At 40.6% G+C, this 13,826-nt stretch overlaps 1 protein-coding gene across 1 annotated transcript in view; it reads left to right on the plus strand.

Moving 5' to 3' along the window:
• The window catches only part of LOC119743097 (membrane metallo-endopeptidase-like 1), a 45,958-nt gene extending 42,463 nt beyond the window's left edge, over nucleotides 1-3,495 (plus strand). The window contains exons 20-21 of the mRNA XM_038219450.1: nucleotides 1,040-1,116; nucleotides 1,776-3,495. Of these exons, the coding sequence (XP_038075378.1) occupies nucleotides 1,040-1,116; nucleotides 1,776-1,875 (177 nt within the window). The 3' untranslated portion in view covers nucleotides 1,876-3,495. The remainder of the gene's footprint in view (nucleotides 1-1,039; nucleotides 1,117-1,775) is intronic.
• The last annotated feature ends 10,331 nt before the right edge of the window (nucleotides 3,496-13,826 follow it).

The raw sequence follows: 13,826 nt of genomic DNA on the forward strand, positions 1-13,826 counted from the left end.
TTTGGGGGAACACAATTTTTTTGGGCCCCCCAAAAAATTGTGTTCTGGATCCGCCCTTGGTGTTGCCGGGTTGTGGTGGGGAGCAGAGGTGGTTGTTGGGGTGCCGTTTGTACCGGAATGGCAGTATCCATCTGCATACTTTAAGGGGAGCTGAGATTGTCTTTTAAATGTCAGGAGCCGGTTAAACAGGGGCAGTGTGATACTAGCCCTTTTAATTATAGGTTAAATTATTGTATTGGTTTCAATACTCGGCTGCATGGATGTTTACAAAAATGTAGCAGTCAAACAACAGGTTTTTTCCTTAGGAAGCTAAATCCTAATGTTTTTTTGTTGTTGGTAAAACAGAGTTACCATGAGATGATACAGTGTTCTTTGCAGGATTTTTGTTCTGAGTGATTTGGACCGTTTGTTTAAAGTTATGGTAAAGCTACGAAAGACTGTCAAAATATGTTTGGGCCACTTTCTGCACCTTCTTGGTATGTGAATGCCTTTCATTAGACACCAAGTAGCCCAACTTGGAATTCAAGTCATTGCATTTAATGAGCTGAATCTCTGGACTGGGGTGTCCAAATGAGATGGGATAAAAACCCTTGTGTAGAGTACTTACCACACCTTCAGGATCTATAGATAAGTCTTGCAAAAAGAGAGTGCCAGTATTTTTAATATTTATGGTCGTCTGCTACCTTTTTATGGAGACACCCTATATGTGAAATGTTGCCCTTAACCCTGTCAAAAAAATATAACAGGGAAAGCCACGTAACAGAGACTTACTTTTATCTAGGCCTTTCTATATAATCATTACTGGCATGTTGAGTTGAGTTGAGCTGAGTTTATTTGACTGGCATCGCTTGAGTTTGAAAAGCAGGTTTACTATTTGTTGTACGCAACTTATTACTGACTGCGCAGCCGTACTTTTAAAAACAAAGCTAGATCTAAATCCGGGCTCCAGATGGATTTCACCTCTCGCAACAGCGAGAACCAAAATGTTATTTGATATTTTGTGTAGAGTTGTATGTATTTTTATTCATTCCGAATCTAGTTATGGTGCTCCAAGAGCCGGGACCAAGCCATCATTTACCATTTACAGCAAAATAATCATTCGCCAGGCAGATTCAGGTAAATCGTCGAAATTAAACCCTTGCATCTTTCCCTGTGTCATCTTTGATTTGCTGATTCCCTCTAATACTTCAATCAGTCAAAGGAACACCAAAAAAAAAAAAAAAAAAAGTTCCCTTTGCCAAATGCTTCATTTTACCTAGTGCTTTGAGCCTCGTCTTTAGGATCCAGGGGGTTGTTAATGTTAGTCTTTTTGGCTCGTTTAAGAGATCAAAAAGTTTAAACTTACGCGCCTAAGCTTAGTCAATCCTTTTCAAGAATGGAACTGCAGCTACACCATTCATTGTTACCCAAGAGCAATTTAGATCAACAACATGGGTGGACTATATTCCAGCGCACGCACTCTAGTTGACAATGGTTAGACACGTACGTGTTGTAGACTATTTGGTACCAGCCTACTAAGGTTTGCCCCGTCACTGGTAACCAATATCCGTACGCATCACAAATAAAGCAGGGATCAGGAGCGAGAAGTTTCGTGATGACGTTTGACCATTGTCCGACCTGAGTGCTGGCGCAACATAGGTCTGTACCAGCCTTCCGTTAACTAAATGGTAGACCAATAAACCTTGATCGAACCAGCATCTATTTATCCGAGAATGCTGCCCTCTGTTGTCAGTCAAGCAACACTTTCAATATAATTGTTTACATTGTTGATACAGGGCGTTGGGCCCCGTCATGAACTCGCCCGAGTTTTCCGAAGCATTCCAGTGCAAGGTAGGGTCGCCGATGAACCCAGTCAACAAATGCAGCGTCTTCTGATAAAGAGAACGACGGCAGTCACTCTGACTGAAAACAAAGTATAATGGGACCACTTTCTACTGTAGCGCCCTCAACGGCAGGCTGATTTCCCACCTGAGTTTCAAACTGTGACACTTTGTGTCTTGTGTCAGATTTCGTTTCTATCTAGGAGGGAGTATTAGAAGAAGATGTGAGGGCGCTATTTCGTTACCACAGCATCTTCTTTGACAGACGAACCTCGTGCCGAAAGCGCATGCGCCAGTATTCTATTTCGCATTTGCGCGCAGTCATGGGTAGAGTGGTTATACTCATTGCAATGGGGTTCAACATTTTCCGTGCTACACTTGTTCCCCTTATTTAATTAATTGATTGATTAACTACTCTGACGCGCAGAATGGACATATTTTCCGTGTGGTGATCATTTTCTGCATGCCATGATTTGTTCGGACACCACTTTTCTTTGTGTGTAATTACCGATTCAGTTGCTTTCGATAGTTTATCATTAACACTATTACTGCACAATACGTGCGTATATCAATATCTGGAGTCAACACAATGTTCATATTGTAAATACCTATGTGCAGCATTAACAGAGTGTATGATAGATTTTATTCACCATTGTGTAATGTAAGTTTAAGCTTTAAAGTACTTTACTATATTGCTTTTCCTTCCATTTGGAGATAAAACGTCGGTCACTTCTCACATTTGTTTCGGCTCAAGGAGTAAAGTGCATCCGGCGAAAATTCACTGTATCGTGAACCATACTAATGCACACACTAGGCCTATATTTAAGTTCATTTTAAATTTGCCACGCATTTGAGATACGTTGGTGTGTAGATATTTTTGAGCGTAAAATGTAATATGTTTTATTTTTATTTTGCACGACAACATCAATGTCCGACATCCAGAATATAATTTACCGTTTTTTTCAGTCTCGGCTGTCGTGTGCGGGTTCAACTCCCAAACCGTCGATCTACCTTGTCTCGAACCGTCTACTCTAATAGATACCTGGAAATTCTCGAAATGCTTACCGCCTTAACTGTTCCACGGACGGTCACAAATGACATCATACCTATTTGACTTCACATTTTGTTGTGGCCACCATCGCGAATAACGCCGCCTCTTTCCCGGTTAATAATGGTCGTTCAGTACGACAAATTGTAAACTGGGCTTGTGCAAGATTTATGTGTCTGGATTTCTCCACGACAAGCCCTACTTCTGTTTGTATATAGACTACTTAAAGTAAAACTACTCGGTGATATACAGACCACTCAACCAGTTTTACAACTTGACACACTGTATAGTTTTGATGCCAACGTTGGCCTACCGATGCTGTTCAGGGGCGGATCTAGCTTTCAGGAAACAGTGGGGGAGGGGGCTGATATGACCTGATTTGACATGATGTCAGACCCGAGAGAATGTTGAGCGCATGCGCAAAGTGAACAAAGCAGACTTCTCTCAATACAGTGACACTTTTTTTGTAATGTTTAAACAGTTTGGTTATGGGGTATTATTCAGTGATATAGTGTTATAAACTTCGATTTGAACAGCGCCCCCATTGAAAGAATAGCCCCCCTCCCTCCCTCCCTCCCCCCGTCTCCCGCTTTTCGATTTTACAAAGGCCAAGTATCTGGAGAAAAAAAACCGTGTCTACATTTCAGAGACTTTGTTTGCCGGTGATACCCCCCCCCCCCCGCGAAAATGCCTGGATCCGCCCTTAAAAACAGAAACGAAAAAATCAAAATTTAAAGACATCGACAACTTTGAATGGCCCCTAAATGCAAATGATGCTATGTTCCTAATGAATATCTTTTGACAGTCGGCAATCTCTATTTCTATATAGGTTTTATCTCAATCTCGTTTCCGCCCGTTCCAAACGGTATAGTCTTCTGTACACACCAATATTAACTCTTCCCGCACTAACGACTGCAATGCACACACAACCACGTGGACCTCATAACTTCCTGCTATGAAATGCGCTCCTGGTAACCCGTCTCTAGGATACCAGCGATTAGGTGTAATTTCCGGACGCGGCAATCGGCTACTAATATAGTAGTTAATGGCTGACTGAAGTTCCGGTTAATAAAGTAAAAGAGAGAACAGTTACATATTATATTCTACTTCGCACGTGGCCAAAAAATATTAAACATTTATAGTGTATATCCTAAATGTAATGTTGTGTGTACAATAATCAAGTAATCTCACAAATCACATTCACATAATTCGTTTGTCTTTGTGTGTTCGTTATTATTTCGGGGGGTTGGTGGAGGTTCAGAACAGATTTAATTGAATTTTGCGGCAGACAAATATTTTCAATTTGTTCATAAAAATCGAAGAAATGCTGGAAATGCGCCAACACTAAAAAAAAACACTATTAAATTTACATTATTTGTCTCTGTAATGGAAGAGTGATCTCATTTACTAATGTTTTTAGTTTTTGTTCTAATCATATTTTTAGATTGATTTTAGTGTCCCATTTTAAGATTGGATTAGTAGGCTTCCGAGTCACAGTGTTTAAGTACACTTTATTAATCCTGGCCATCTTAATGTGGGTTTGTCTGGTTCGTGTTTCTTTTTTACCTGTTCCACTAGTTTTGTTCTGTAAAGTTTCATTGTCATATTCTCTGTAATGTTTTTTGCTTGTATGAAATCTTGGCCGAATAAATGATAATAATAATTACCCTGGATTTGACATTTGGGAGACATCCCCATAGACTTGTGCACAAAATTGTTCAAACTTAAATGTGGCCTTACCCAATATTCCCTTGTCTTTTTCCCACGAATTTCGGTATGTTTACTAAATAGACCACCAGCAACAAATATCACCTGATTGCGACAATAACATTTTGCCTCTAAAGGGGGGGGGGGGGGCTGTGGAATTAGGGAAACATGAAAATGTCTCCCAATGACCAGTGTCTCCCTATTGTGGAAGAAAATACGATAACGTGTCTCCCTAAAGGTACATTTGTGAGAATAAGAATAAGTATTTGGTAAAAACAGCGCCTGCAATAGTCAGATGGTGTCCCCCTCCCCTTGCATTTTGCGACGGCTAGCTTACTTGGAAAAATCCTGGCATCAAAGTAACTGATAACAAATACTGCCTTTCTCCTTATGGACAGGCAAAGCGGAGATTGGCACAGAGAAAATTCCTGTACTTATCTAAAAAAAATTCTTTTAAATGCTTCATGTACACCTTTTTTGGCAAGTTCACTGGGTCGTTTCTTATAAAAAAGTGGGAAAGAATTAACGATGGTAGGCAAAACATGTCTATGATTAGCAAAAGCAATGTCGAGTCTCTAAGTGTTTTTGTAAATGGATGAGATTGCCTTGACGAGTAGTGCCGAAGTTATCATAACAGTGTGAAGCAATCCAAAAATTATAAACTTTTTCAAACTTTAGAATTTTGAACTAAACACATATGGGGGCACCAAAACACATTTTTCAGTGGGGGGGGGGGGGGGGGCACTAACGGCAACATTATTTATGATGAATATGTTTTTTTCAATTCAAGATTTTAAGTGGGGTGTCCGGGGGATCCGGGCGTCCCTGACATCCGCCCGGGGGTCCTCCACTGTCCTGCACGCGCAACTGCTTTTATCATGTACCTTTTTATTTGTAAACCACATATCGGTTTATTAGCTCGAAGTAGTTCATCAACTTTCCTTTCTTCTGTCATGTTTATTTAAATAATGTAACGACAGAAGCGTCGAGGTTTAGTGTCCTACATTTTGTATTTTTGTACGTTTTTGTAACCAATGGCTATTAGGATAAGTTGTTGGAATGTGGAAGATGACCCGTCTCATCTTGAGTTAAACAAAGGGCGTAAGTTTCGAAAACATTAACGAGACAGATATAAACTAGCTTATCAACTTGGTATTTAGGTGTATTGGTATATTGTGGCATGATGCTCTTGATTTTTTTCTCGATATTTGAATAATCTGCTTAAAAGTCGTCCCTTCATGGGAAATACAAACATATATTTGTAAAATAATCACATTTAAGTGTGGCTCCACTTTACAATTTAAATTAATTTAAATATCAACGACATTTGAAGGTGTTTTACTTGATATAATATATACCTATACCTATACAATAAAAAATATTCCTTTTCACAGCCGAATAAATAATATCAGTTATTATAATTACTATTTTGTACATTGTGTAAATAGTAGCTTAGTAGTGATCTTTTATCCTGTATAACTCTAGTGCCGGTGTACATGGTTTGTGAATAGTATTTCTAAAGTGTATATCTCCTTTAATCAGCATGACTAGATGAAGCAGCACGCATACAGTGTGACATCTTAAATAATACGCGCCCTTGGTTTCGTCAGAATATTGAGTTGCCACCATCCGTCAGGGCTTTCCCATGATGGTTAATAAGTCACGATTGTTGCTTCGTAATCTCCCAGACGGCCGGGACCGGCGTCCGGTTTAATCAGATTCGGAAGCCGTCTCCCAATGGAACAAAAAAATGTGACATTTTTGTTTCCGGAAATACTGGGTTTTGTTCCATTTGTGTTCCCCCTGGATGCGAGCGTCAGGCCGGTGAATGCAATCGGGTCCCGGTGATCTTGTTGGACCCCCAAATTAATGATTGGTCATGGGCGTTTCTGACAGAATTAAAAAAAACAAATCAGAGGACTGACGCATTTTTCGTCGCCAGTGTCGTGATCGAGTCAGTCAACACAAGTCGTCACAAGTCAACCACAAGTCACAAGCTATTTAAATGACTTCTAACAAAGGTGTTTCTTTGTCATCGTTCATCCTCTGTTGTGAAAGACTATCTTGTGGTTTGACATGACATGTGACTTGCTAATGACTTGTGATTGACTCAATTACAGCTCTGCTCATAATGAAGTAGCCATAATGAGGTAGTACCTCATTATCGATAGTTCTTACCTGGTAAGAACTATCGGTAATGGTAATGAGGTAGGTAAGAACTGGTGGTAAGAACTATCGGTAATGGTAATGAGGTACGTAAGAACTATCGGTAATGGCAATGAGGTAGGTAAGAACTGGTGGTAAGAACTATCGGTAATGGTAATGAGGTACGTAAGAACTATCGGTAATGGTAATGAGGTAGGTAAGAACTGGTGGTAAGAACTATCGGTAATGGTAATGAGGTACGTTAGAACTATCGGTAATGACAATGAGGTAGGTAAGAACTGTCGGTAATGGTAATGTGGTAGGTAAGAACTGTCGGTAATGGTAATGTAGTGGAAATAACGGAAACAAGGGACATTAAACACTCCAGAACTCTCAGGCGAAAGCTTATATTAAGGCCTGAAGAACCCAGGGTTGGTAAAATGCCTTTATATATTCTTCAAACTAGCTCGGTAGACTTTGAACCAGGGAGATTATTGTCGCATGACGTCAAAACTATCGCCACAATGCCAGTTTTAGAGTAATAATGTAGGCCATGTACGGAAATTTTCACAAACAGTGCGTCGAACGAATCTAGTCAATTTAAGAATGCATGTGACTTATTTCGTATTTTCAATTAATGTTGAATCAGTGGATGTGTCGTCATAGGGACGGTGAAGTGTACGAAACTACTGTTGTCTTTTGATACAAAAAAAACCACATTGTCCAGTAAATTGCCTCTTTTCTACTAGAAAGTTATATCGCTGTACAGTGTCTTGTGTCTATTATACACGTGGTATTATCATGAAGGCAATCGTAAGCCTGGTATGTTTTGCATTATTCACTATACATTCGAAGCATTATATAAAATCCGACAAGCGCACAAAACTGTTGCTGACTCCACATTGTGTTTATTTGTGGTTACAAGCGGGATGCCGCGCTTCGCGCGGCACCCGCTAGCTGGGTCGAGTCATTTACATGTTCTTATTTTTACTTTGACCCTAATTTGCAAGTTGACACTAAGTTGGCGTAGTAAACCTTGGTAAAGCAATTTTGCCACATTTTGTATCATTACCGTTATGTTTTGCGTAATAGCGATACGTTTTGGAGTGTTTTCAAAGAGATAATGTTGTATCTACAATATATTAAATATTCAAAGTCTGAAAGAAACAAATTTGCCAAACGAGTCAAACAAAACAATGAAGTCTCTTTTTTTTTACATCAGAACTGTGAATTCAGAGGTCAGTGAAATCGGAGCATGTATACCATTTAAGGACCTGCATGCACTGGATGACTGCATAATCAGAGGAACCGTTGATATTATAATTATAACCAAGCCTCTCCATTAGCCCTTGCATTTTGTGCCTCAGCACACTCCAATCACTTGTCTCGGTCCAACATATTGACGAAAATACAGACCAACCCCAAGAGGCGGTATGCTGTGTCATGTTTGGATCGTTGGATTACCAGCGGTAATTTTTGACAATTTTGCAAGTAATAATCTACAATCCTGGCCAAATCTCGCTGGGCCTCCCACCCCCCGGCCCCCGTTCAATGTTGTCTCTCATTGCGCGGTGTGTGCTCCATCAGCTGGAGAGAACAACATTGACCGGGGAAGCGGGGGAGTGGGTGACCGTGGCAGGCTCAGGAAGTGTCCCAACCATTTTGGCCGGGATTGTAGTAACCTGTTGCCTCGCACCAGGGTAACTGTCTATATTTCGGCAAGATAAAGCGATTAGATATCTTTCCATTCTGTTAATGGCGAACGAAGGACACCTTCAAAGAAATACAGTCTGGTAATGATATGATTGCAATGTAATGTCCTCATCTCATCGCCGGGACGCTAGACAAAATGGCTGCAGTGGAAGCTCAGTACAGCTCCAACCTCGTCCCCATTGCGTCCCTCATTTTGGCTAGCTTCAGTCCAGGAGCGGATCTAGCTTTCATGAAACAGGGGTGCTTATAAAAAAAATGGAGTGATATAAAAAGGGGGATGAGTCTAAGGCGTGCCGAAGACATGCCCTGCATTATAAGGCAATTCAAGACTACATGTAGGAACTGTAGCTATCAATTTATTATTTTGTCCCCATTTTACAAGTATCAAAACATTATGTACTCATGCAGCGGCTGAAATGGGGCTTGCAACTCCCCCCCCCCCCCCCCCCCAGATCCGCTACTGCTGTCTCGCCCTGGTATTCGATCAATTTAATTAGTTTGTGGTGTATGGGATTCAGACTAAAGCAATTCCTGTATCAACAAACATATTTTTTTTTTTTTTTAAGTTGCATGGTAATAATCACTCCCATTTATCTTTCAAACGATAACAAGCAAACTGCAAAAAGGGGAACATTGTACAATTTCGTAATAAAGACAGAATTAGAAACCACCAGGTCTACATTTTCAATTGTATTTGTTATTTCGGGTTCGAATCAGAAAACAGGGAAGGAAATACCATCTGAGGGTCGTCTATTGGGAACAGGGTTGAATAATTAAGAAGGCCCCGGGAACGAGGTTGGCCCTGATCTCCGTGCGTCGCATGAGAAGGCGACCCTCGTCCCGCTCACGTGATGAGAAGCAATCAGCCGAAGCGCACTAAAGATAACTTGATTTTCCTGCCTCCCTCCTGCTTATTAGGTTTGGTGGAGCTGATCAATCGATAGCACATTACATTCTCTTTCACCCTTCCCCCACAACAGACTCGAACTCAGCAGGAGGCCCCTGCCTCTCAGTGAGAGAACATGACAACCCACACACACACCACCAACACCAACACGGCAACATGAATTCTGTGCCGAGTGTTAATGTCAGGGAGGCCTGACGCGCCCTGCCAGGCAATTAAACCAATCGCTGACGACATTCGTGCGTCTCTGCGAAGCCAAAGATCAATGAACTCTAACCACTGTAGGATAGTGCACTTATTTATTTATTTATTTTTTTAACGCCTGCGTGAAATGGGAAAGGAAAATTGGCAAGGAATTCAAGCACTTAGGTACAATGCAGAGACACGTACGGTCTTTACTGGACTCACCTGAGAAGTAGTCTTAGTTGGGACAGGCGTCACTCGATAGCAATATGCTTTACGACATACACTGCATATACATACAAAGCTTACAGACTTACTGTAGTAAACACGGATGTGTAGCCTAGTGCGAGCACTCGACTGTGAAGTTGGTTGCAATTGGTGCCAAAATAAATCTATCAGACATTCAAACTAAAATGTTGCTTAAACGGGCTTTGCTCCGTGACCACCATGTGGCCATACAAGTATGCTACTGTGTATTTTTAGGGTCATATTCCTTAAACACAAACTTTGAGTTTTCTTTTCATAAAGGCAATCAAACTGACGAGCATTGTTTTAAGGATCCGCTTCTTTTTTTTTACCGTGAGCTTTTTTTTTCGTATTTACGAAGTCACCAATATTGTGTTTCGATTATAATATCGGTATAATAATATATAGCGGTATAATAGTATTGTAATAATTCAAAGAAAAACATAAGAAAACAACAAGAAACCCGATAGTCCTACAATAATTTATCCCTGGAGATGTTTATGGTTCAAATACTCCCCTTGGCGTCATGCCTTTGCCCCGCCCACTTTCCATCAACGACCAACCCCCCACTGATTCAACCGTGGCCTAGAAAGTTGGAGCATAGAGGACATTTCTTTTTCCCCCTGTTTTGACTCTCTGTCCGTCGATGGAAGCTGATGTATGAGCGACAACTCGACTCGTTTTCCGGGTCAGTGGAGAGACGTCTAGAAACCAGATGGATGGATTGGCACCACGCTTGAAAGACCGCCCTGTTAATCTGACACGGACCTCCACACACCGACAGGCAATTTTACAGTGGCTTGTTTTCCTCGCACTTTGAACAAGAAATGCCAAACACTCTCTTGTCAAGGGATGTTTCCACGAATAGAAAAGTGGCTTTGTTTAAACAAACCGTGAACCTTCGCTAGTGGATAAGGTCTTCATCTGAAAATTATGACCGTATTTACGAAGCACTGCGCTGTACAGAACCCTAAGAGGCAAAACAAAACTTGTATTTGTTATTCTCCCTTCTCATTGTCAACTTTACGATTTGGAGTTTTAATCCGTTTGAAAATTATGGAGGAAAAAAATAAGCCATAATCATACATTCTCTTAAAAGATTTCAAAACTGCAGGAGGAAGCATCTACACTTCAAAGTCTCCCGGGTAGCATACCCCCAAGCTGAGATCTTAAGTTCTCGCATCAATGCCATCCATTCACAGCTAACTCCCTTTTACCGAAAAAGCGTTGAATTTCCCCTTTTATTGCTTTCGTGCGATAAAAGCCCAAAGAGTATATAATAAGGGAATAAATGTGTGCTTGGACGGGTTTTTTTTAAACTCTGTTTATGGCCGGTTTTAAACACTCCGTTAAAGACCGGTTGGAGTTTGGATGCTGATAATTACCCGAGCCGAAGGCGATTGTAATTATCAGCGTCCAGACTCCAACCAGTCTTAAACAAAGTGTTTAATACCGGCCAAGTACGTATTTATTCTCATTCCTCAATACCCTTTCAATCAAGTAGTCAAAACGTTTCGGTCCCGAGGTCAACACAAGTCAAAACTTATACAATTCCAAAGATATTGTTCAACAACTTTACTTGACATTTTTTGGGACACCCCGTCTAGCTACATTATTATGTCTTGTCTCGCGAGTGACGTAAACAACTCCTTATGTGCAGATTGGCGCGCGCGTCGCACGTACTGCGCAAGTGGCGCACAACGCAGCTGTAATATACCGGTGTATTGCGAAATTTGGACTTACTGGTAGAATTGCGCATGCCTACGTGAGGACTGTGAACGTTCAACTCAGAAAACGGTAAAAGGCACCGGATTTCATTTGAGTAAATTTCATGTGCCACTGAAAAGTGTTTACGACCGGCCAGCCGGTCTTTATCAACCATTGAAGTCCAGCCGTGTGACGGGCTCTTGACCAATCGTCATGGGTCAACTGGCTAACAATATTTCTTCTCTGCACCCATTGTAAAAACATCTGGTGTCCAAAGTTTGCAAATTAGTGTTACACGATAATGCTTTTACCATTTTGTTAATGCGCATCAAGCAACACAGTTTACTGCCGTGAGTCGGACGAGGACTTCCCACCAAATAATTGACTTCAATAAAGGTACGGCTAGACTCGCAGTCCCAATAAGTTCCTCTTCCCTTTGCAGGATGCCAGTCGTATAAATTACGACTTTGCGTTTTGCAAACATGGTCGGGCGTTTCTGGGCAACTTTGGAGGATCACTCACGGGTTGACTTGTTCCTACGCCAGGACGCTATTGAACACATCCCAAATGCTACATGAGACATTTGATTGACTTCACGTTGAGTCAACAGACTCCGCATGTTTACAAACACTCCATAAACTTACAACGGGCAGTCAAATGATGTTTTCCCGTGCTTTGCAAATCTAAATACAATGCAGATTATCACTGAATATTCAGTTTCTAATTAATTTGAATGTTATGTATATACTAAATATACATTGTCTCCAATCGGCAGAATATGGTAACAATATTGCACCTCTCTTAACAAATTAGTATATGCAGTGTTCATTTAACACTCTAGTCACCTTTTGTTGTGCAATGTGATCCATAATAATATAACCCTATAACATTCAGTTACAAAGTGTCTTAAAGGCAATATACACATTTGCAAACATAAAAAACTATACCAAACTGTCATGAAATACCTTACTTATCTGTTAGTGAATAACAGCATCAGGCATTCTATAAATTCATGGCACCTGGAGTGCTGACATTTTCAAGAAAGGTGGAATTTTCGTATTAATTTCCAAAGATGGTCGGCCGACCATCGTTTGAAAATATGGCTTTTCTAAATACTTTCCCTGATTTACCAAATTGAGTTAGTCCACATTGTTTTTGCAATCGGTTACACATCTGTGAACTGGTGCGAGCCAGCTAGTCTGGTTCCCTGACCAGACAATTCCCCGACGTCAATAAATTGCTCCGTTTCACCTGAACTGGGGTCAAGGAACCAAAACTACAAGAACATGATTTAAAACAGGTCAGTGTAACAATAATTGCTATAAAACTAATCCCCACAAATCCATCCATTTCTGAAAAATACAGCTAGAGCAAATGTTGTATGTTCCCTTTAAGAGACGTATTCAATTCTATTCGCTAAACAAATATTCTGCACTCTCCAGTGAACCAATACAGAGTGGGACAATATAAAGTATTATCCAGTGATATTTAAGTCAAGATATTTGAGTATTTTTATTCAAATCAAAGTTAAATAATTATAACCCTGTCCTCAAGAAAATAATGCGATGTTTCGGAGCAAACAGAAGCCGTCAGATTCTGACAGATTTTACCAAACTTCCAGTCGACTCCAAAAACCAGTAGAAACATACATCCCGACGTGTCCGCCTCAATGCCAAGGTCGTGCGCACTTTATTTTGATAAACGGCCCATCCTTGAATAAACATTTCCAAGATTCCAAGAGCCCATATAATCGTCTTGTGAGTCACGTACTTAATAATGGAATAGTCAGCTTGTTTTCAAAGTGGAAGTTGATTTAAGTGGTTCCTCTGGACCTATTCTTTCCACTTCAGAGATAAACTGAACGGGGGGTGTTTCTGCAACTGCCGTACGGCTGAAGCTGTGCTAACTTCGGTGCACCTTGTGCAGGCAGCCGAAGCAATAAGAATGTCACTGCGATAACGCCACTCTGGAAACATTATGTGATATAATGTGCAGTCGATTGTGACATGAGTTGTTAGGATTCTCGGCGTGTGATTCGTCCTCATTGGGAAATGTACAACTGCAGTGTGCACACGACACAATGCTCATTATTAATGGTGCATGGAATTATGAAGTATTTCAGTTAATGTGGCTTAGCCAGTGCATAGCAGCTTATTTTTCAGAGTTTGTTTTCTCCGTAACTAGATTACAAAAAGCTTGACCTTCTTGATGACTAGGTCTACTCATACCAGTCGAATCGTTGAGTACAACAAATCGAAATTTTATGAATGAAAAAAATGTGTTTTCTCGAGAAATAGCGTATTATCCTCTTTCGTCGAAACAATTGTATTCAATGATTAAAATTAACCTGAAA

The sequence above is a fragment of the Patiria miniata genome, unplaced genomic scaffold (genome assembly GCF_015706575.1).
Source record: "Patiria miniata isolate m_02_andy unplaced genomic scaffold, ASM1570657v1 HiC_scaffold_6, whole genome shotgun sequence".
In the NCBI taxonomy this organism is placed as follows: Eukaryota; Metazoa; Echinodermata; class Asteroidea; order Valvatida; family Asterinidae; genus Patiria; species Patiria miniata.